This window comes from Leopardus geoffroyi, chromosome E2 (genome assembly GCF_018350155.1).
Source record: "Leopardus geoffroyi isolate Oge1 chromosome E2, O.geoffroyi_Oge1_pat1.0, whole genome shotgun sequence".
NCBI classification, from domain to species: domain Eukaryota; kingdom Metazoa; phylum Chordata; class Mammalia; order Carnivora; family Felidae; genus Leopardus; species Leopardus geoffroyi.
Window position 1 is genome coordinate 7,751,257 of NC_059335.1, and position 23,021 is coordinate 7,774,277.

Consider the following 23,021-nt stretch of genomic DNA (forward strand, 5'->3'; position numbering starts at 1 on the left):
GGGAAGACGAGTCGCTCCCGATTTTCTTCCTGTCCATCTCTCCCCTCCCCCGTTTTCCAAAAGCCCCGGCATGCCGGAAACTGCCCCGCCTCCAGGGAGCGCCAAGCCAACCGGAGACAGCCTCCATGTGACGTCACGCGTTCCCAGGCAGACTACCACACCGCTCGGCGGGCCCAGCCAGGTGGTGTAGAGCCGGGAGCCACAGGGGGGTCGCTGTCCTCAGGAGTCTCCAGCCCTGCCCTGACTGCCGCAGGGCTGTATCCAGTGAGAGGTGGGCAGAGACACAGAGAAGGAGGACATAAATTCAGACGGGGAGACAGAGACCTCGATGGAAAGGGACGCAGGGAGAACTCCAATCGTCAAAAAGAGAGGGAGACAGGGGCGCCTGGCTGGTTCCGTCGGAAGAACATGCGACTCTTGATTTGGAGATTTGTTAGTTCGAGCCCCACGTTAGGGGTACAGATTACTTACAAATAACTATATATATAAGAAAAAGAAAAAAGAAAGAGAGAGTGAGAGGGAGACAAAAATTGAACCGAACCACCAGCGCCTGCGTCTCAAGCCCTTTATCGCGGCCTTCAAAGCTCAGCCTGGTCCGGCTCTCACGGCCTTTTCCATCTCTTCTCATCTTCCACCTCGCTGCCACAGCGGCTCTGAAGGTCAGCAGGCCTAGGCGGACAGACAGCATTGCTGTCCTTAACAAAGGGTCCTAGGAGGTCTGTCTACCTTGATTTTTTTAAATTTTATTTTATTCCACATTTTGGGGGTGGTAGATAATAGTCTTTGCAAAAGGTACCTCATTTGCAGGAGGAGGCCCTGGGGACATTCCGTCCCTAGCACTCCCCTCCCACCCTGCCCCCGTTCCAGGAGTGGGGGGTGCTGTCCTTTTGAGGGCAGGTCCCAGCCTGGGCCCTGCTACCGGCAGCTGTGTGCCCCATAGGGACCTCTTCCCTCTCTGGGTCCTTGAAGCTCCTTTGTCCTCCTCCTCCTGGATGTCAGTGAATGAATGGGTGGTGGGGTGGATTTCCAGAAGATGTATCAAAGGCTCAGCATGACTGCAAGGGACTTTTTCTATCTTCCTCCTTCTCTCCCCTTTCACACAAGGGACAAACTGAGGCCCAGAAGCAGCAAGTCTTTCACCCTAGGTTTCCCCCAGCCGCGAAGCCTCCGGGACCTGGGACTCCGACGTCCTAGCCCACGGTCTGTGGCACCCCCCCCCCCCCCGAGGGTTCCAATCAGAGCTCCCACAGTGCACCCAAGCTTCACACCTCCTTGGGTTCACACCAGGGGTCAAAATGCAAATGGTTGGGGGCCAACAGGTGACTGAGGAAAGCCACTGGGGTATGACAGCCGGGGGCGGCAGGGACTGGGGCCAACTGGGGAACAGAAGCCCCATGAGGAGTGGCTGCCACCCTCCTCCAGCCTCTCTGCACCGCAAAGCAGCCCGCTGTTGCCTGTTGCCGCGTTGTGCAAAGTTTTAGTGAAGGATCAGGCAAAATCTCCCTCACAGTGAACTACAGAAACCACCACCAGAGATCTGATCTGCCCCAAAGGGAGCCGGAAGGGTGGGGGTGGGGTACCAACTTGTGACCTCTGGTTAGAGATGACATGGGGAGGGCTGCCAAGATCACCCAGAAATCAGTTGAGTGGCCAGAATGCTCCCTAGCCTGGTCCTCCGGAGGGCATCCCAGGAAGGGAAGGGTCCCTGTGAGAACTCAGGTCTGCTGGTGGGGTCCCCAAAGGGGCATAGCAGATGGAGAATCCCAGGGAGGCCCCCAGATGTGATTGCAGGATCCCAGATAGATAAGGGTATCCCAGAGGCGGCCTGGACAAGACAAGGTCCACTGAGGTCCCCTCTAAGCCTGACCAGGATGTTTTTAGACATGACCAAAGGATCCCAGAGGCACCCTCGATGTGATTAGAGAATTCCAGACACAAGGAAGTGACAGTACGGCGGTTCCAGAGAATTAGGAGATTGCAAGATGACAAAGGTCATCATTTAGGGGGACGGGTAGGACAAGAGAGTCACAGACGGGCATAGAGATCTGAGACTTGATGAAGGGTTTCCGCAAGGCCCCCAGACCTAAGGAGGAGATCTCAGATCCGACAAGAGGGACTCAGACATGAGAAAGGGATCCCAGAGAGACCCTCGACAAGGCACCCCCCTCCCTGTGTGACCATCCGTGGGCTCTCCCTTCCCAGATGAGATTAAGGGATCTCAGACACACAAGGGAGCTCAGAGGGGTCCCAGGCTTGGTAGGAGGATCTCAGACACCACAAGGGGATCCCAGAGAAGCTCTTGGGAATCTGGAAGCACTGCCCTGCCCCTCCCCTCCACACAGACACACAGTATGGTCCTCTATGTGTCGCATAACCCAGACATGAAGATCCTGGGGGTCCTGGACATGACAAGGAAATCCCAGAGGGGCCCCAGACACGATGGGGGAGGGGTGGTGTCCCAGAGGGGCCCTGGGCAGGGCTTAGGGATTATAGCAGCCCCCCTCCCCCCAGTGTGGGGAATCCACAGGTGCCGTGACCTAGGGTGTGGGGACGCCAACGTGACACAGGCGTGGAGCCCCTGACAGCCCCCACTGGGCTCAGGCCCGGCGGGCGGCCGGCAGCAGCGCACTGTCAAACTGGTAGGTGAGCTTGCGCTTGACCTTGCGGATCTCGCCGGTCTTGGCGTAGTTGCGTAGGGCGCGCGCCAGCTTCTGGTAGGTCATGCGCTTGCGGTTGCCCTTCTGCTGGCCCCAGCGGCGCGCCAGGAGCTCCTTGTGCTTGGAGGAGAATTGGAAGACCCCGGCGCCCGGCTCCACCCACCACACGCAGTGGCGCATGTCTCCGCGCGTCAGGAGCCCCAGCAGGAACTGGTACAGGCGGAGCTTCTTGCGGGCCCCTGTTGGGCGGGGGCGGGGGGGGGAGGAGCCGGGGGGTTGGGGGGGTGCGTTAGGGGAGGTATCCCTTGGGCCCCGCCCCCACACCCACCCCAGTTCAAACCCCCGCCTCAACCCGAGCCCCAACAAGCCTCAGTCTCCAGGCCAGGAGAACCGGGGCGACGGAGGTGGCTGGCGTCTGCCTGCCTCCAGTGCGGCGTCCCCGCCCACCCCAGGCAACCTGCTCTCCTCCCTGAAGCTGTTACCCCTGAAGCTGTTGCTTTGCTCTGTCCCTCCTATAGATGAATCTGTGAAATGGGCTGACAGCGCTCCTCAAAGGGTTATATAAACAGGGAGCTGACTGGTGGCGAAGAGATCCGGAGTGGGTTTGAATTCACCTAGCCGTTTCTGGGCCCCTGAGGGACTGGGATCCTGGAAGAGACCAGGGGGTCTGACTCTGGGGCTCCTACAAGCAGCAAGGGCTCCACAAGCTGGAGACGGGGGTGGTTCATAGCAGGGCACCGGGTACAAGAACCCCAGGTCTGGTCTGCTATTTCCCAGCAGTGACCTTGAGGTGGTGACTTAACCTCTCTCTGAGCTGGAGCCTCCTCAGCTATAAATGAACCGTTCGTGTGTGTGTGTGTGTGTGTGTTTTACTTTTACAAACCTTTGTGAAGCACTTAGTGCTGTGAGCTCGTTTAATCACTGTAACACCAGGAGTTAGGGCGGCTGCTGCTGCTGCCCATTTTACAGAAGGGAAACTGAGACCCAGATAGGGAAAGTAACTAAGATCCTAATTTCCCAGGAGTTGAGCATAATGCACGGCAGGCGCCTGGGCGGAAGCAGGGGTCGAATAGCCGGGTGTTGATAGGATTATTTCTGTTGCTATTGTGTCAATCATAAGGGTGAAGTCTTACTGATTGCTCACTCTGTGCCAAGAGCTGCTCTCACTCACCTGGGTTATCCCACTTAATCTCCCCGACCCCCAGGAAGAAACACTTCCTGCCATCCCCATTGTAGATAGGAAACCGAGGCAAAGAGAGGTAGAGTCATTTGCCCAGGGCCACACAGACGGCCAAGGGTGGACCCGGGAACAGCCCTCAACGCTGGAGGGCGTAGTAAGCGCTTGGGAAGCCACGCCATGCTTCCTTTAGCTCCCTTCCCCATCTGTGTCCGGCGCCCCCCCAACCCCACTTGCTCCTACATACCTGCCTCAGATCCCCTCCCCTCGGGGCCAGCCATGAGGGCCTCGTCCGACTCGCTGTCTGAAACCTCCAGGGTGGGACTGTCCAGCAGGAGATCCTCCTCCTCCGACAGCACAGGGCTGGGGTAGGGGGCATATGCCGGGGGGCCCACGGTCTGCAAAACGTCAGGGTCACCTGCAGTCCAGGGACCCCCTTCCCTCCATCCCTCTGCTGTCTTCTCTCAGCTTCCTCCTCGTGGGTCCCCACTGTGTCCCCCCCTCCCCCCACACTCTCTTGACGGCCTGTACTCCGGCCTCGCTTCAGATCTCCAAGGCATGGCCAAGGGATGCCCGGGCCGCCTCCACGAAAGTGTGCCCATCACTGAGAATGGCACTCTACGCCGCCCCTCGGTCAGAGCCCGTGCCTCTGTTGTCTGGTCTGTGCAGGGGAGTGATAACGGCACTTAACCTCAGAGGCTTGTTAGAGGTCTCCACATACTGCTGGGCACCTGCTAAACCTCAATCAAATGATGGCGATGGTAATTGTGTCCCTGCCCCTCACCTGGCTGGTGAATTCCTCCGTGGGGTATGCTGGGAAGCTGGGCCCTGGGGCCTCTAGGCTGGGGGCCGGGTCGAGGCTCCCCATGGGGCTGTAGGTCGAGGGTCCGTAACAGAGCTGGACTCCCTGGGGGTGGCCGAAGTTGGCCACAGCTGGGTTGAAGGCTTCATACGAGGCGGCTGGGACAGCTGGACTGAGGTCCCAGCCCCACAGGGAGTCTGGGGGAGGGCACTGAGTCAGAAGCCAAGTCTGGCCTCAGCCCCTCCCACTCGAAGCCCCCCTGCACAGAGGGGCCATTGTGGGCCATGCAAATCTCGGACCCCAGAATTTGCATGAGCAAGAGGCTGGGTGAGAAAAGGAAGGGGAGGAGGCCTGGAGACCTGGGCTAACCTTGTCCTGCTGAACTAGGTGACATCCTCCCCTGGGACTCAGCTCCCCCATCTGTGAAATGGGCCCAAGGTCCAGGTCAGGGGGTTGGCTAGGCCAGGGCCACTCACCAGAAGCCCCCTCGGAGTCAGGGTAGCTGGGGTGCTTGCAGCTGTCCAGGTCGTAGAAGACGCCATCTGGGTACTGATGGGGTCGGGGGGAAGAAGAGGGGTCATCCCAGCCTTCGGGGAGCCCCCAACCCCCATTCTGGGCCAGCGGGAAGATTCTGACAGGGACGGGGGAGAGGAAGGAAGAGGCTGGGAGAAGGAGAGAAAGAGACACACAGAAAGAAGAACACAAGAGACACAGAGACCAGGCACCAGAGACAGGGGCAAAGAGAGACATGCAGAGATGCCGGAAGAGGGAACAGAAGCGCACAGCAGGAACACACAGAATGACACAAACACAACACACAGAAGGAAAGGTACAGGCAGAGACCCACAGAAACACAGAGACGCGGGGTCTCAGAGAGGCACACAACTGTCAGCACCCTCTAAAGACTGGGCTCCCAGGAACCCCAACGCCTGGGGCAAGTGTGGAAGAATTCCCCCAGGCTTGCCTGTCCCAGGGCTGGAAGTGTTTTTTACAGAGGCAAAGACAGTCTGACGCTTCTTTTATCCACCTCCGTATCACTCTGATCCATCCCAAGAATCATGTGTTGCTTTAGCAACGAGAGTAAAGACCAAAGCTGGACACACGCCATCCCAGGGTAGCAGCAGTCTCACGCCTAGGTATTCCCCCCAGGGGACTGAAAACGTATGTCCGCCCAATAGCCTTGTTCAAGAACAATCAGAGCAGCTTTTCAAATAGCTCCCAGTGAGAAACAGCCCAAGTGCCACGGACAAGAGAATGGATGAACAGGTGTGTGTGTGTGTGTGTGTGTGTGTGTGTGTGTGTGTGTGTGTGGCGGGGGAGGGGGGCCCAGCAGAGTACTATACAGCAAGGAAAAAGAGCCAGTGTTGGGGCACCCGGCTGGCTAAGTCAATAGACCATTAGAGCATGGGACACTTGCTCTAGGGTCGTGAGTTCAAGCCCCACGTTGGGGGTAGAGTTTACTTAAAACAACAACAACAAAAACAATGCCTGACACACACTGAAATGTTGATGAAGGAAGCCGGACCCCAAGAGGGACATCCTACATGATGTATTTCATATACAACTTGAAAACAGACAAAACTAATCAACTAATCTGTGTTGAAAAATACCCCAGGGGAGGGGGTTGTTGGTTGGGAATCTTCCAGAAGGACGGAAATGTTCTATATCTTGCTCTGGTTAGCTGTTACACAGGTGTGTGCATGATGTAAAACCTCATTGGGCTGTACCCAAGATTTGTCACTTTACCAGCTCGTGTGTTATACCTCGATTTTTTGTTAAAAAAAAAGCAAAAACTGGGGTGCCTGGCTGGCTCAGTTGGTTAAGTGTCCAACTCTTGATTTTAGCTCAGGTGCTGATCTCGCGGTTCGTGAGCCTGCTTGGGATTCTGTCCCTCTCTTTCTGCCCCTCTCCCCCCCTCCCCCTGCCTCAAAATAAATACATAACAGGGACACAGAGACCACCATCCCTTGCCATGCCAAGGGCCTGAGAGCTGGAAAGAGACACCAGGAAAACTTCTGTGGAACGTATGGGGCAGGGAGGGGGCAAGTGAGGTGGAGATATGGAGGGAGAGTCAGAAAGACAGAGTGACAGGAAGGAGTGGAAGGGGAAACTGAGGCAGGGAGGTCAAGGTGGGCCATCTGGGTCCCCCACCCTCCCTGATCCCCAGGGCCCCAACTCACCAGACAGCTGAAGTGTGGCCCGTCCTGCCTGGAGGGGAAGACACACAGGGGCATGTCAGGGGTGCCTTCGGCCACCTGAATCTCCCAAGTGGTTGGGAGCCCGTGCGGGGGGGGGGGGGGGGGGGGGGGGGGGAGGGGGAGGCTGCAGCTGTGACCACCACAGCTCTTCTGCTGTGTGTCCTTGTGTGAGACCAGCCCCACCACACTCAAGCGGGGCAGGAAGTGGGGGGTGGGGGGGAGCAGGCAAATGTCCCCCCTCCCCTGGGATTTGCATAGACAGAGGCTGGTTGGGGGCAGGGAAAGTGAAGGAGAGAAAGTCCCTGGAGAGCCGCTGTGGGCGTCAGTGCCCAGGTGGGGGCAGGGACGGGGCCTCCATCAGGGAATCGGTGAAATGGGTCCACCTTGGACCAGAGGAGAGCCGGAGAGCCTCTGGGAAGAGATGGGAAGGAGATGGGAGAGGCGGGAAGGGAGGAAGGTGTGGAGAGAGACACTCATGGATGCGGGAAGTGGTTGTGAGCCCCAGGGACAGACAGATGGGGTTGGGGGACAGACGGGGAGACAGTAGGAAAGAAGACAGACAGACAGACAGAGGAAGACCTGGAAAGAGACCGAGACAAAGACACGGAGACAGAGACAGAGAGGGAGCAAGGGGCAGAGAATAGAGCCCCAGGGGAAAAAAAAAGACGGCAAGGGGCAGAGCGGGCAACAGCGAGCAAGCCAGGGGTACAGCGAGGCCTGGTGGGGGCCAGGGGTGTGGACAGACCTGGGGAGCCACCTGGGAGAGGCCGTCGGTGGGAGGGGAGACAGGCGAGCCTTCCGAGGAAAGATTTCCGAGGTCCGAGAGAGACAGGGATAGGAAGGAGGGAGGAAGGAAGCGGGGCTAGGAGAGAACAAGAGATCTAGGAGGGGCAGAGGCAGTGTGGACCCCCTCCCTCCCACCCACCTGCCCCCTGGGGCAGAGTCCCAAGTGCAGGGGGACTCCTTCCTTTAGGGCCCCCCACACTTACTGTGCAGCCTCCAGGGCGAGCATGGTGGAGCCGGCTGGGTTTGCTGCCTGCTGCAGCCACCACCCCTATTTATACCTTGGCCCAGCCCCTTGGGGGGGGGGGCAGGGGTGCCGGCCAGGCCTGCACAGAGCACAGCCCTCCTCGAAAATCCCCTCGGGGAGGGTCAGGGGAGGGGGCTGGATTGCACAACCCCTTGGTCACGTGGTAGAGAGGGCAGGCCCAGGGGCCATCTGGATTTGGGGATCCCCACAGTTGGGGTGGGAATGGGGGGCTGAGCCCAAGGGTGGATGGGAGAGGAGCTGGATTTGGGGGGATCCTAAGAAAGTAGAGAAGCCAAGCGCTCCTGAGGTCAGTAAAAGGGCGGGGGGCAGCTCTGAACCCAGGAGCCGGCCGGGGAGGGGGTGGGAGGCGTATGACACTGAGCGACAGGCTCAGGCACTGTCGGGGTCTGAAGGCGAGGTGGGGTTGCCGGGACTCTGAGGAGTGGATGTGAACCGTGGGGAGAGAGGATTCTGAGGAAAATCCAGGCCCAGAGCCTGCGAGGACCCTGAGGTGGAAAGATCGTGGGTGTGTGACATGGTGGGGGGGGTCCCCTGGGTCATGCCGGGCAGCGGGAGCTTCCGTTCCAGGGGCTGCCCCAGGCCCGGAGGAAACAGGTCAGCACCTGGAGGGCGGGGCGGTCCAGGCAGAGGATGTGTGGTTAGATGTTCACTCAGGCCCTTGAGGGAGGGTCCCAGGGGGAGACTGAGGCAGGACTGGCTTTTGTGGGGCTGGCAGCAGTGCCGGGAGCCCAGGGGTTCTTGGAGGGAAGGCGAGGAGTCAGTGGGGGGCCTCCTGGGGGTCAGGGGCTCCGGCTGAGTGGAAATGACCCCCCCGGGCCAGGGTTCATGACAGCGGACCTTGTGCACTGGAGACCACAAAACACCAGGAAACAAGAGGCCTGAACTTTATTAATTTTCCACCAATCTGGCCCCCCAAGGCCCTGGTGGGAAGCCTGCCGAGGTCAGAGGTCACCAAGCCTCAGGGCCAGGAGGGCCAAAGCGTCTCAGAAGCTGCTCCTGGTCCTCCAGGTCCTTGCGTACCTTCTTGCGCATGTAGAAGATGGGGCAGTCCCGGCTGTGGGCGGGGTCGGGGTCAGGGTCAGGATCAGGGCGTCTGCCCAGCCCAGCGATGGGGTGGGGGCTGTTCCCAGGACTTTGACCCCCCCCCCCCGCCCGCTGCCCACCCAACCCTCCTTCCAGGGGCAGGCTGTTTGCTCAGCGGGCATGGGGGGAGCCCTAACAGCGGGAGCCCGCAGGGGCGCTGGGCCACCAGCCGTATATCACCTGTCACCTGGCGTGGGAACCCGCCCCGCCCACCTGTTCCCTGGGGAAAGCCTGGCCCGCCCTGGGGGAGGGGGCCAGGACCGTTGTGTGTGTGTGTGTGTGTGTGTGTGTGTGTGCTCGCGCGCGCGTGTGTGTGTGTGTGTGTGTGTGTGTGTGTGTGTACGAGAGTAGCAGAGAGAACTATGGCCGTTTCCTGGGCAGATACCAGGTGCCCAGCCCTGCCCCCTGAGCAGCAACCCCCCACCCAACTAAGGCTGGGATGAGCACGGGCCTGTTTTGCAGGCCAGGACACTGAGGGTCAGCCATGGTGGTGGCGGTAGAGGGGTGAAGGGTGCCTCCCGGGACCCTGGGGTCAGGTCCACAGGCCTTGGGAGCTGGGAGGGGCCCGGGCAGGACAGAGCGGGGGTGGCGGGCCCGCCAGGCCTCTGTACCTGGTGCAGATGACATCCTCATGCAGGCTGCCCTGACAGCGCTGGCACTGTGTCCACAGGCGCGAGAAGCGCTCCTCCAGGGCATTCAGGTGCGACACCTGGGGACGAGAGCACCGCAGGGTGGCCCTGGCCCAGCGGACCCCTCCTCCCTTCACCCTGTCCGCACGCAAACCCTCACCTCCTTCTGATACAGCTCTGACTCCCGAGGCTGGCAGAACTTGCACACGGCCCCTGGGGGAGGGGGTGGGTCAGCACAGGGGAGCTGGGGCAGAGCCAGGGCCCCCGGGCTGCCCTATCCCTGCCCCTTCCCCACCCGCTGCCCATCCCGGCTTCTGAAAGTCCCCGGAGACAAGAGAACAAGGGAGCAAGTGTGTGGGGGGGAAAACTCCCCGGGGAACTCCCGGGGCGGGGGGCCCGGGACCCTCGAGGGGGTGCCTGTAAATGGGAGCCCCCACCCAGGGGCCCAGGCCTATCCGGGGTGGCACCGCCAGCCTGGACGGCAGGTGCCAGGGCGAGGGCAGAGCCGGGTGGAGCGTGGGGGCCTGGGGCTGGGGTCTGGGTGGCGGGGGGCGGTGCTCACCCTGGTGACTGAGGACAGTGCGGCAGCCGATGCAGCAGCTGTGGCGTTTGGCAAAGGCCAGAAGGCCGCCCACCTTGCCCGTGAGCACCGTCTTGCAGCGCGTGTGGTCACCCCCTGCAGGCGAGGGCAGGCAGTGGGCCCCGGTGCCCTCTGTGACCCCCGGTGCCCTCCCCCCTCCCCGGGCATGCCCCCTCCGTACTCAGCAGCACAGCCTCAGCGCGGCCCTCGCCCAGGATGGGCTCGAAGATGCGCAGGAGGGGCTTGGCGAGCTGCTGTTCCAGGTAGTACTGCGTGTCGATGGGCAGGCTGTGCTCCAGCACAAAGAGGGGGTCCTGCAAGCAGAGCGGCCAGGCGGGGTCACACCCGGGGGCCAGGGGCTGTGCCCAACGGCAGGCAGCGTGGTGACGGGCACTGGGAGCCACTGGGCTGCTGGGTCCCCCGGCTGTGGGTGTGGGCAGTGGTGTGGGGGAGTCCCTGGGGGCGGTCACCCTCCGGGGCGCCGCATCGAGGTGGGACACGGGTCTGGGATGGCACCGGAGATTGTGAAGGGTCCTCTGGCCATGAGCTGTGGTGCATGCTGGGGTCCACAGGTGGGGGTCCTCAGGACCCCAAGCAAGGGTCAGAGTTCACAGCTTAGGGGGTGTGCCAAGGTGGACAGCAGCTGGAAGTGAAAGCTAGAAGCCAAGATATGAGGAGGCAGGACAGGAACTGGGGACTGAGGAAGGGGTTGTGGGGATCAGAGGTCACTGGACATTGGGGTAGGAGGGGGAAGGACAGGAATCCAAGGGAATTATGGGCTGGAGAGCAAGGACCAAGTAGACACGCAAAGAGAGAGATGGAGAGACATGATGTGCATGGTGAGGCTGGGTCTTCTTCTGCAGGGGGAGCGAGGAAGGGGTCAGACTATGGGGGGGGGGGCCCTCCAGAGGGCACGGGAGGCCTGGGAGAAAGGCATCAGGGAGCCAACTCCCAGGGGTGTGCTGGGGGCGGTTCTCAAGACCCTGTGGGGCCCACAGAGGGAAACACCCTCCCCGCAGGGCTTGGAAAGCAGAAGTGAGAGCAGAGGGGAGCTGGGCGGAGCGGGCAGCCCAGGTGGGCCTGACCTCGGACTTCATGTAGGCAGCCACGCCCTTGGCAGCGCCGATGATCACGTAGGGGACACGGTCGCCCAAGCTGGGCGCGCTCCCGGGGTCCCGCTTCCTCATCCTGCGGGGAGACCGGGGCGGCGGGGCGGGTGAGGGCAGGTGGGATGGCGGGGGCGGACAGGGCTGTAGGAAGTGGTGCCCAGCTGGCAGGAGGGGGCTATTTCTGGACAGCCCTGCACCCCTCCCACTGGGCGGACCTCTCGGCCAGTTCCACGTGGGCCTGCTTGCCGGCGTAGTCAGAGGCCGCGCGGGTCAGCTCCTTGGTGATGACGAGCTGGGAGATGTCAATGCGGTTACACAGCAGGTCTGAGATGACGTCCTGTGCGTGGGCCACGGCACCCGCGGGGTCTCTGCAGGGCCGGGATGGGGAGGTCACCAGTGGCTGCTGAGGGCCAGAGTGTGCTCTCGGGGATGAGGCCCGAGGCGGGGAGGGACCCAGCCAGGCCACAGGCTGCAAAGTGGCAGAGGCGGGGCCTAGACCCACAGCTGTCCAACCCCACATTCTTTCCACCGTTCCACCACGGAGGACAAGCTGGGCCTGACACCTGTGTCCCCAGGGGAGGAGGGGGCTGGGGGCTCCTGGGTCTGAGGGAGAGGGGCTGGGGCATGGCCTCCGGGGCTGAGGGGAGGTTCCCGCCCACCGGTCGATGAGCAGGCGGCGCAGGGAGGCGGTGACGAGGTTGGCCACGAGGGGGCAGTTGTCCCGACGCACAGCCTCCAGACCCTTGCAGTCCATGCGGTCGTGAGCGTCCGGCCGGGAGGAGAAAAGCAGGCCAGCATACCTCTTCTTGCTGATGAGCAGGTAGGGAAAGTAGACCTAGGGAGGGACCCCTGGCTGAGACCCTCAAGACCTCCTGACTCCTGAGACTTCCCTCGGAAACTGGGACACACAGGGCTGGTCCATGTGATACAGGATTGGGGCCCTGGGACAGATGGATCCCAAGATCTCAAGACCCCCGTGCCTGAGCCTGGGCACACCTCAGCGTTCCAGGGATCTCAAATCTGAAAACTAGAGAAAGCCCCTAAAACAAGACCCAGTCATGAGGTGAAGTCCGGAGGGCCCCAAATCTGGATCTGGGACAGACCTGAGGCAGACAAGGGTACAAGGCAGCACCTCCCTCCACCCCAAGGAGCTGAGACTAAGGCCCAGGAGGGAGCCCTGAGGCAGGGAGGCCCAAATTGGGGAGGCTCTAAATTTGAGAGCAGGTGTACCCAAGACCTGACTCCAAGTTTGAACCCTGGAGTCCCCAGACCCCAAGCCTGATTTCCTGCTGGGAGCCAAGCAGCACCGGCCAATGGTGCCCTGATGCAGGATTCACCCCGGTCAGGGTTCCCACCGCCCAAGGCAGCCCCCACACCCAAAACCAGAGGCGCTCCAAGACTGACCAAAGTTTCCCAAAAAACAGACACTGTCCTGCATCACAAAGCCCAAGGCTTTAAGTTTCCAAACTCAGGAGAATCCAGGCCCCCAAATACCCCCAAACCGGGACCTACAGAATGTGAAGCATGGGATACTCAGAGTACCCAGATCAGGGCACCCCCAAGACGGAGAGCCCCCGAGGGCCACTGGGGGCTCCAGATGCTGACATCTGCAGATGTGAGGGGAACCGCACACGAATGCAGGCGCTGAGAATCAGAGACCCTCTGAAACTTGCGAGACCCATCTGGCCACTCCAGCCCTGAGGGGGGCTCCCACTTACCTTTTCAAACTCGAGCCGGATAGGCGGGGGGAAGTGGCCTGACACCCAGTCCGCAGCCTCCCGCCCCAGGGCCATTGCCTCGGCCACAGAAGAGACACCAAATCGGCACATGACTGAGTCAGTGTCACCATACACCACCTGGGGAGGGACGTATATGACTGGGAGGCATGGAGAGATGGGGGCCAAGCCCCCGCAACTCCCCTGACCCAGCCCCATCTCTGGGCAGTGGGAGGGGCGGCCTCTGACCTTGGCACTGGTGCCATAGCCATTCTCCACCGTGTACTTGGACTCCACCAATTGCTTTGTTTTCTCAATCATCTGGCGCCCAAAGCCGGTAACGCTCTGTCAGGGAGAGAACCACGCAGTGAGGACCCAGGAGTCCTGGGCTCAGGGTGCCACTTCCGCTACTTCCTGGGGGCGTGGGCTTGGGTGAGTCACTCTGCCCCTCTGGGCCTTGATGCCCAAATCTACAAAACGCAGCTACTAAGCTCCTTTTCAACCATCTGTTGGAAAGAACTGGGTCGCTAGCCCAGAGCTCTAGGCATAGAGGAGGAAGGTCTGCAAAGATGAGTGTTAGAAAGGCTGAAGCCAGAAGAGGCCATCAGCACGCTGTTTGTTTCCTGCCATGGAGGTGCTGTGACGTGTGGCAACATTGCAGGCAGTTCTCCATGGTGCAGGATCACTGACATTCCCGGCCCCCACCCCGAAAGCCAGCAGTGCAACCCCCAAATCCTTGGGCAACCAGAAATGACCCTACATACTGTCAAATGCCCCCTCAGAGTAGGGGGATGTGCCAGGCTCATGGAGAAACTTTCCAACAATCTTACTTTACAAATAAGGGAACCGAAGGGGAGCCTTCAACTGAAGGTTGAGCTTCAGACTGCGGTGCAGATCATCATCTCATAGCTCATGAGCCCCATGTCAAGCTCTGTGCTGATAGCTCAGAGCCTGGAGTCTGCTTTGGATTCTGTGTCTCCCTCTCTCTCTCTCAAAAATAAATAAACATTAAAAAATGCCGGGGGCAGGGCGCCTGGGTGGCTCAGTCGGTTAAGCATCTGACTTCAGCTCAGGTCATGATCTCGCAGTCCGTGAGTTCGAGCCCCGCGTCGGACTCTGTGCTGACAGCTCAGAGCCTGCAGCCTGCTTCAGATTCTGTGTCTCCCTTTCTCTCTGCCCTCCCCTGCTCATGCTCTGTCTCTCTCTGTCTCAAAAATAAATAAAAACATTAAAAATTTTTAGAAAAAAAAAAAAAATGCCCGGAGCACACACCAAGGAGAGATGGGTGTGACTCTTCTGCTTTTGTTTGTTTGGATCCAGTCAGAAGATCTCTGTCTTTTAACTGGAGCATTTACGTGACTTACATTTAGTATAATTACTGAACATATCTGGGCTTAAATGTTCACCACTTTACTATATGCTTTCTGCTTGTTTCACCTGTTCTATGTTCCTTTTTCTTTCCTTCATCCTTTTCTGGAATGATTCAGTATTTTGTTTGTTTGTTTGATCTCCCTGCCCCTGTAAGCCTGAGAGACAGCAATAAGGAAAAAGGCAAAGAAACACAGGGAAGGATGAAGAGGGAAAAGACAGAGGGACATGACCAGGAAGCGGTGGCCCTGATGAAGAAGCCCCAAGGGAAGCAAAGCCAAGTCCTCATAGCCTGGCCTCTGCTTCGGGGCTGGAGTCTGACAGCCAAACACCCACCTCTCTCTACCAGGGAGCCTGGGGGAGGCCCACAGAGACTTAAGAAAGGCCAATGAGAGCAATATGGGTGGGATGCACTTTAGGAGGAAACTTGCCCAGAAAGAGCCCTGGCTCTTGGCTGGCTCCTGGGAGGGAACCTGAAGCCCTTGGAACGTCCTGCCTAAAAGAGTGTCTTTGTTCACCTAGGACCTTGGACTGTGCTGACAGTGTGACTCATGGTGAGGCCTCGGGCCACACGCTAGCAGCCTGACCTCTCTGCAGGGGCTGGAGACTGAGTAACGAAGGTTGGTCACACAGATGCTCCATGCCTACGTGACCAGCCCCCAGTAAAAACCCAGGACACTGAGGCTCAGTGAACTTCCCTAGTTGGCAACACTCCATGCATGTTGTCACACATCAACGCCGGGAGAAATAAACACTGTCTGCATGACTCCACTGGTGGAGACAAATTGGAAGTTCCATGCCTTTTCCCCTGGCTGATTTTAACCTCTATCCTTTAATTGTACTAAGTCATAACTGTGAGTAGGACAGCTTTTCTGAGTTCCTGGAGTCCTTCTAGCAGATCACTTGAGGTGAGGGTGGTCTTGGGGGCCCCTGAACTGAAGATGAGTGGGTGTGTGCATAGGCTTCTCCCACCAAAAAGCCCCGCCACTGGCAATTCTTCCAAGCCTTCCCTCCAGAGCCACGTGAGGAACGATATAACGCCTACATACAGAGGGAGCTTCCTGGGGCTGGAAGTAACCAAGCCTGGAATGTGCCGAGACCCAAACTCCAGGGGAAGGGGCTGGGCAGGAAGGCCCTTCTAAGGCTCTCTTAAGCCAGGAGCTGAGGCCCTGATCCCAGCTTGGCAGAACCTCGGACTCAGACCCTCTGTGGTCTGACCGTGGATGTTTTTCTGTCCGAGCAGCGGAGCTGCGTCCAGTGAACAGGCCGAGAACACAGCTGGGAGGTGAGGCGGTGGGCTTTTCTGCCCACGTTCCCTCTCAGAGCAGAGCACTGACCAAGCATCTTCATACCCGGGGCAGGAAGAGGTATCCGCGCACCTGCTCCTTCAGTGATGGAGCACACACGGCAAATCAAGCGTCAGGGGCTGGCTGTGCTACTGGGCACCACCCCAGCCCCCATGAGCAGACACATGGCCCCATCCTCTCATTTGGAGACAGGGGACCTGCTCTCCACTCCCCCACCCTCATGGGGACCAGGGGAGAGGTGGGTGGGGTCTTCAGGTGGACTATGAGAGATTAAATGAATGAGCAACGAACAAAGCCTCTGCTCACCACCCCTACGCCCCTGCCACTGCTTCATCTGTCTGCAGAGCCCTTGGCACCAACTGCCTTCCCATATCTGCTGCTGTCACCATCTGCGTGACCACGAGGCTGCGCACCACACGAGAGCAGGAACTCTCATCCGTTTTGCCACCTGCTGGACCCACACAGGACGTTCGGCGAGCATTTGTTCAAAAATGAATGAACCAAACACTCACGCGTCCCCTCTCCCGAAAGCTGGCAAGTTGGGGCAGCCTGGGCTCTACCACACGGAGCCCTGGTTCTCCCAGGGAGGGGCTGTGTGCCCCCCACCTTCCACCGTGGGAACTGGGCACTCACCTGTGAGATCTCCAGGCACGGCAGCTTGCCCACCTGGGCACCAGTGAAGCCATATACAGAGTTGGCGCTCACTTTGAGCGCCAGCTGCCGCCCATCCAACACCTGCCGACGCAGGGGGTCTGTCTCTTTGGCCAGCTCAGCCTTGGCCCTGGAGAGAGAGGAAGCACAGGCCACTGAGGCAGCGTCCCATATCTCAGGGAAAGATAAGAGGCCCTGGCCTGGGCACTGGTCAAGGTGCCTTTCTAGAAATGGGTGCCGTGTACAGTTGTGCAGGCTGTGTACTACACAGAGGTGTCCAGCAGAGGGGGCAAAGGGGAGCCATCTGGAGGGGTGTCTTGTTCTAATTCATACACCGTGGCCGTTAATGTGTGGCGCGGCAACCCCGGGGTGACCCACGAGAGACAGACTGGTGAGGAGCCTCAGCAAGTTTGAGCTCTGAGAAGGGGTGGGTGGGGCGCTCAAGAACCCACCTCTTCCGGGCGCTGAGAAGGTTCTCCAGGATCTGGGGCAGGAGGCCCTTCCGCACTGACGTCTTCACAAACTCATCCCCTGTGGGCGTCTTGATGAACTGATCCTCTGTCAGGCTGAGGCGGAGGACGCCGGGGGGTGATGCCCAGCCTCCCCACCTCCTCCCCTCGAGACCCCCTCAGGCTCTCCCCACCTCTCAAGTCTCTCCTCCACTCCCCTTCCCATCTGGGTCCCGGGCCTGGGGTCCCCAAGATGAAAAAGGTGCCATACCCCAGTTTCTGGGCGGCCCCGGGCCGCAGGAGTGTGGTGTAGCACAGGTTGTGGGCCATCATGATGGACGGGTACAGAGAGGAGAAGTCCAGTGTGGCGATGGGGACATCGTAGTACCTGGGGGGGAGGGGGGCAGGGGGGGAGGGGAGAAGTCAGGGCCGGAAGCCCTGAGCCACCCCCACCCAGACACGGGGTCATACCCTTTGAGGGGCTCGATGACTGTGGCTCCCGTGTAGTCCTCGACACCTTCTGTCTTTACCACGGGCATCAGCAGCCCCTCGCGCATGGCCTGGGAGGGGAGAAGGTGGAAAATGGAGGCAGGCCCAGGTAGGGCAGCGCGTCAGGTGTCGTGGCCCAGAAGCCATAGCGAGTGACTGAGTGACCAAGTGACCGGAGGCTGGGAGCGGGGACTTGCCAGAGCACTGGGATGCCCACCCTCAGCTCCGCCCACTGACCTGCCGCAGCAGCTGGGACACGACCTTGACCTGCTGGCCGCGGGTGAGCAGATAGCCAAGGGGCACACCGGTGACGCGTGCCATCTCCATGGCGTTCACCAGCACCATGAGCCGCTCCAGCAGCCGCAGGGGCAGGAAGGCGTCCTTGAGGCAGTACACGGCCAGGCGGCGGCGTGTCTGGTCGTTCCCGTTCTGGGGACAGGCATGGAGGGCATCAGGGGGTGGGGGGGCAGCCGTGAGGGCTCAGGGTTCAGGGAGAGGGCGAGGGTCTGGGTGCGGAGTGGGCAGAGCTAGGGGTCGGGGAGTTGCGGGGTCAGAGGAAAAGGGAGCAGTCTGATGGGCAAGTGTGGGCTAGAGGCGGGGGCAGGACAAGGGAATAAGGTCACAGTGCCAGAGGTTACATGAGGAGTCACATCTGCCAAGTGAGGTCACAGATCAGAGGCAAGAGGTTAAGGGGAGAGTCGGGAGAACAGCTGGGAGATCGCAGCCCAAGGTCAGAAAGGTGGGCTGCTGGGGTCAGAGAATGAGACGGAAGAGTAAGATCAGAGGTCGGGGGCAGGGAGCGGAGGTGTGAGGTCAGGGCAGGCGGGAGGGGGGTCAGAGGTCGCAGGAAAGGCACCTGCAGGTCAGTGATGATGCTGTGCTGGACGTCCTCTTTCTGCTCGCCCAGGAAGTGGAAGCTCACGGCGTTGAGCGTGTAGGAGCGGAGCTTATACTCTCGCAGTAACACCTGCAGTGGGGAGGGGGAGCGGGGGCGCAGGGTGGGCCCAGGGCCCGGGCAGCGGCCCCACGAGGGTGGGCACCCTCCCGGCCCCGCGCGCGTACCTGCAGCATGTCCATCTGCACGCGGCCCACCATGCTGACCACCTTGCTGTCCCGCCGGCCGGTCTGCTTGGACTGGAAGGACGAGTCCCGGATGGTGGAGCGGAGGCCAGACACGCGGCCCAGGAAGGGGAACGACTCCACCTGGGGACACAGCACCAGGGAGGGGCGGAGGCTGCAGTGGGCAATGGCCGGCCCGGATCTGGGACCTCTGGGGCCATGCCAAAGGAATGCAGACCACACGAGCCACCACCACGACACCCGCGACGCCACCCTCTTCCTGCTGGGAGCTGGGGCTGAGCGGGCAGAAGCAGGTGGAGCTCTGATGCAGAAAGACACTCTGGGGCTGGGTAGGCATGGACTGCAGGGAGACAGGAGGTCAGGACGGCTGCAGGGCTGAGGGGGGCAGGCATGGTGCTCAGTGGCTGGGGTGCTGCACCCAGATGGGCAGCAGAGGAAGAACAGATTTGGGGGCGATGCTGAACTGAGTGGGGGGAGGGGCCTGGGGGACAGTTAGGTGGGCGCACAGCAGGGGGCAGCACAGAGAGCTGGGTCTGAGGCCAGGACAGGAGGTGGCGTGAGAGGGACAGGGTAGAGAGGGGAGGCCTGAGCTGGAGAAGTAGCAGGGCAGGGGTGCAGAGGACAGGGGAGCAGTGTCTCCACGTATAAATGCCAGACTGAGAGGGATGGACTCCTTCCCGGAACTCTCGGGGGCCATAAACACAATTTTAAAAAATTATTTTTAACGTTTATTTACTTTTGAGAGAGACACAGAGAGAGAGAAAGAGAGAGAGAGAGAGAGAGAGAGAGCATGAGCAGGGGAGGGGCAGAGAGAGAGGAAGACACAGAATCCGAAGCAGGGTCCTGGTTCTGAGCTGTCAGCACAGAGCCCGACACGGGGTTTGAACCCACGAACCGAGATCATGAACTGAGCCGAAGTCGTAAGCTTAACTGACTGAGCCACCCAGGCGCCCCACAATTTTTTAAAATACATATATTTTTATTCACAAAAACAAACTCAAAATGGATAAAGGATCTGAATGTGAGACAGGAAACCATCAAAACCCTACAGAAGAAAGCAGGAAAAAACCTCTCTGACCTCAGCCACAGCAGTTTCTTACTTGACACATCCCCAAAGGCAAGGGAATTAAAAGCAAAAGTGAACTATTGGGACCTCATGAAGGTAAAATCTTCTGCACCGCAAAGGAATCAACAAAACTAAAAGGCAACCAACGGAATGGGAAAAGATATTTGCAAATGGCATATCGGACAAAGGGCTAGTATCCAAAATTATCTATAAAGAGCTCACCAAACTCAACACCCGAAAAACAAATAATCCAGTGAAGAAATGGGCAGAAAACATGAATAGACACCTCTCTAAAGAAGACATCCAGATGGCCAACAGGCACATGAAAAGATGCTCAACGTTGCTCCTCATCAGGGAAATACAAATCAAAACCACACTCAGATATCACCTCACGCCAGTCAGAGTGGCGAAAATGAACAAAACAGGAGACTATAGATGCTGGAGAGGACGTGGAGAAACGGGAACTCTCTTGCACTGTCGGTGGGAATGCAAACTGGTGCAGCCGCTCTGGAAAACAGTGTGGAGGTTCCTCAAAAAATTAAAAATAGACCTACCCTATGACCCAGCAGTAGCACTGCTAGGAATTTACCCAAGGGATACAGGAGTACTGATGCATACGGGCACTTGTACCCCAATGTTTATAGTAGCACTCTCAACAATAGCCAAATTATGGAAAGAGCCTAAATGTCCACCAACTGACGAATGGATAAAGAAATCGTGGTTTATATACACAATGGAATACTACCTGGCAATGAGAAAGAAATGAAATCTGGCCTTTTGTATCAACGTGGATGGAACTGGAGAGCGTTATGCTAAGTGAAATAAGTCATATAGAGGACAGATTCCATATGTTTTCACTCCTATGTGGATCCTGAGAAACTTAACAGAAGACCATGGGGGAGGGGAAGAAAAAAAAATGGTTAGAGAGGGAGGGAGCCAAAGCATAAGAGACTCCTAAAAACTGAGAACAAACTGAGGGTTGATGGGGGGTGGGAGGAAGGGGTGGGTGGGTGATGGGTACTGTGGAGGGCACTTGTTGGGATGAGCACTGGGTGTTATATGGAAACCAATTTGACAATAAAATTCATAATTAATAAATAAATAAATAAATAAATAAATAAATAAATAAATAAAATTTTAAGTTTAATTATTTTGAGAGAGAAAGAGGGAGAGAGAGCACAAGCTGGGGAAGAGGAGAGAGAGAGAGAGAGAGAGAGAGAGAGAGAGAGAGAGAGAATCCCAAGCAGGCTCTACACTGTCAGCACAGAGCTAGATGTGGGGCTCAAAGTCACGAACCATGAGATCATGACCTGAGCCGAAATCAACAGTCGAACGCTTAACCGACTGAGCCATCCGGGCACCCCAACATGATTTTTAAAATACCATTTTATTGTATTTTTTTTTAAGTACGCTCCATGCCCAATATGGGGCTTGAACTCACGACCCTGAAATCAAGTTGCACACTCTACCGACAGAGGCAGCCAGGCGCCCCAAACGTGATTTTTATTTTTCATCACGAAACTGGCCAAACATAAGGAAAAGGAGGAAACGATACAACATAACCACTGTTGTGAGTTGAACTGTTGTCAACATCAATCCCAGATGTTGAAGTCCTAACCTCCACACCTCAGAACGTAACCTCTTTGGAAACAGGGTCTCTACAGGCGATCAAGTTGAGATCATCAGGGTTGGCCCTGACCCAAGACCACAGTGTCCTTAGAAAAAGAGGAAATTTGGGCAGAGATATGCCCAAATTAGAAGACAAGCTGAAGAATCAGAGAGCCTGCCTTCGACACCCCAGGTATGTCTGAGACCACCAGAGGCTAGGAGAGGCCTCGGAAGGAACCAAGCCTGTGAGGCCTTGATCTTGGACTTCTGAGTTGCAGCCTGCGGTACTGTTCAGGTAGCCCTAGCAAATTAGCACGCCCCGTACGGTGACTCCCAGGTTCAACAAGTGTCAAGGTTTTGCCATACATTTCAAGGAATCCCCCTTTTCCTTATTTTTGGCTGACATATTTTAAAGTCTAGAAGACAAGACACTATCCCCACGCACGCTTCCGTCTGCCCTTCCAACACACAGGCCTTTCCTTATTTAACCATAAATGCTCTCCTTGCCTCTGCAAAAGCCAAATAACCTTCTGGACTTCGAGCAGGGCAGGGATGGGGCCAGAGCTGGCTTTTCGGTGATGTCCCTGGAGCCAGTGGGGGCGGTGGGCTGCAGGGACACAGAGCAAGCCAGACCGCCCAAGGGGGACAGAGCCACAAGGGAAAAGCAGCAAGGAGGAGCAGGGCGGCCACCCACCCCTTCGGCCCCCAGTGGTGCATCTAAAGGCAAGCCTCCCTAACCTTCCTGCCCTACCTTGAGGGTCTGGGCCCGGGAGATGAGGTATGGAAGGTCAAAGTTCTGGATGTTGTAGCCAGTGATCACATCAGGGTCCATGATGCGAATGAAGGTCGACCACGCCTGTGGGGTGGGAGCACACAGGATCACCCTGGTTGTCATCCTGATCGTCCCCCTAGCATGGATCCTCCCCGTTCCTGGAACATTCCAGAAGTCCCCAAGAGCGAGCCTGGAGCCCTCTTGCCCGTTGCAGTAAGATCGGGCAGGTGCTTCTGAAAATAACACAGGACCCAGATGGGAAATGTTCACACACCCCCTCCCCCACCAAAGCAAAGGGATCTGAACCCGTGGACTTGGCGTCTCAGCATGCAGAGGACATGGCCTTGCACCTGGGATGTGGAGGCTGGGTGGGGGGTTCTGAGGACATAAAGGGACATGGAATGAGAGCCACCTGCAACAGCTCCTCCTCCCGCTCGTAGCTCTGCACTTTGGCGCCCAGGATAGGGGCGCAGGGCCGCAGGGTGAGTGCCAGGCGTAGGAAGGGCTCCGGCTCACCCCAGCGCAGGCCCAGTGAGCAGATCTGGATCACGGGGTCCCGCTCAGGCTCCGGGAAAATGCCTGCGCAGGGAGGAAGGAGGGGGATGCAGGGGACCGAACTTCTTTTCCTCTGTGACACATCAGGGGAGCTGCACATCCAAATCTCCCCAGCCTGTCGATTCCTAACCCCGCTGCCTACAGCCCTCGCATGACCCACGCTGTTCCCCTCTGCCTTCTTCTTCTGGCCCTCTCCCTGCCCCTCACAGACTGGGCCCTGCCCCAGGGCCTTTGCACTTCCTATTCTCTGCGGAGGGGTGGGGGGGGGCAGAGGTTCTCCCCACCCATACACCCCGCTTGTCCCTCTCCACAAGGCCTGCCGCATCGCTCCTAAGGCCTTCCCGCCCACCTGTCTGAGCTGCCCTGTCACTCTCCACCATCCTCCAAGTGAGAATCTTATGATAACTGTCCATTTTCATGTTCACTCCTTCCTCAGCGAGCTCAAGAAGTATGGGGGCTCGTGGGGCAAGACTGGCATGTCACGCGTCTAAAGGGAGGGAGGGAGGAGCCCCGAGACCCGGAGACAGACCTTTGCGGCCAGCACACTCGATGTCAAAGCTGAGCACGCGCAGGGGCGCAATTCGCTGCCACTCCCCTTCTGGCGGGTGACTGACCACGTCAGACCACTGCACGTCCGCCTCCAGCTGACAATGCGTGGCCTGTAGGGGTGGGGCA

General features: G+C 58.6%; 1 protein-coding gene across 4 annotated transcripts in view; it reads right to left on the minus strand.

The window, feature by feature from the left end:
- Positions 1-741: 741 nt before the first annotated feature.
- POLD1 (DNA polymerase delta 1, catalytic subunit) overlaps positions 742-23,021 on the minus strand; it is a 37,529-nt gene continuing 15,249 nt past the window's right edge. The window contains exons 8-31 of one of the 4 annotated variants that reach the window (XM_045441748.1): positions 22,876-23,005; positions 22,204-22,370; positions 21,771-21,875; positions 18,328-18,468; positions 18,122-18,232; positions 17,503-17,694; positions 17,248-17,336; positions 17,048-17,164; positions 16,780-16,893; positions 16,310-16,457; positions 13,251-13,346; positions 13,005-13,142; positions 11,946-12,121; positions 11,502-11,654; positions 11,263-11,365; positions 10,359-10,491; positions 10,160-10,273; positions 9,758-9,810; positions 9,580-9,677; positions 6,817-6,844; positions 5,113-5,185; positions 4,619-4,833; positions 4,082-4,232; positions 742-2,896 (exon numbers count right to left, since the gene is read on the minus strand). In XM_045441748.1, the coding sequence (XP_045297704.1) occupies positions 2,598-2,896; positions 4,082-4,232; positions 4,619-4,833; positions 5,113-5,185; positions 6,817-6,844; positions 9,580-9,677; positions 9,758-9,810; positions 10,160-10,273; positions 10,359-10,491; positions 11,263-11,365; positions 11,502-11,654; positions 11,946-12,121; positions 13,005-13,142; positions 13,251-13,346; positions 16,310-16,457; positions 16,780-16,893; positions 17,048-17,164; positions 17,248-17,336; positions 17,503-17,694; positions 18,122-18,232; positions 18,328-18,468; positions 21,771-21,875; positions 22,204-22,370; positions 22,876-23,005 (3,144 nt within the window). In that variant the 3' untranslated portion in view covers positions 742-2,597. Of the gene's footprint in view, positions 2,897-4,081; positions 4,233-4,618; positions 4,834-5,112; positions 5,186-6,816; positions 6,845-7,823; positions 7,925-8,753; positions 8,940-9,579; positions 9,678-9,757; positions 9,811-10,159; positions 10,274-10,358; positions 10,492-11,262; positions 11,366-11,501; positions 11,655-11,945; positions 12,122-13,004; positions 13,143-13,250; positions 13,347-16,309; positions 16,458-16,779; positions 16,894-17,047; positions 17,165-17,247; positions 17,337-17,502; positions 17,695-18,121; positions 18,233-18,327; positions 18,469-21,770; positions 21,876-22,203; positions 22,371-22,875; positions 23,006-23,021 lie in introns of those variants that run through there. The other 3 variants (XM_045441746.1, XM_045441747.1, XM_045441749.1) reach the window with 3 other exon arrangements.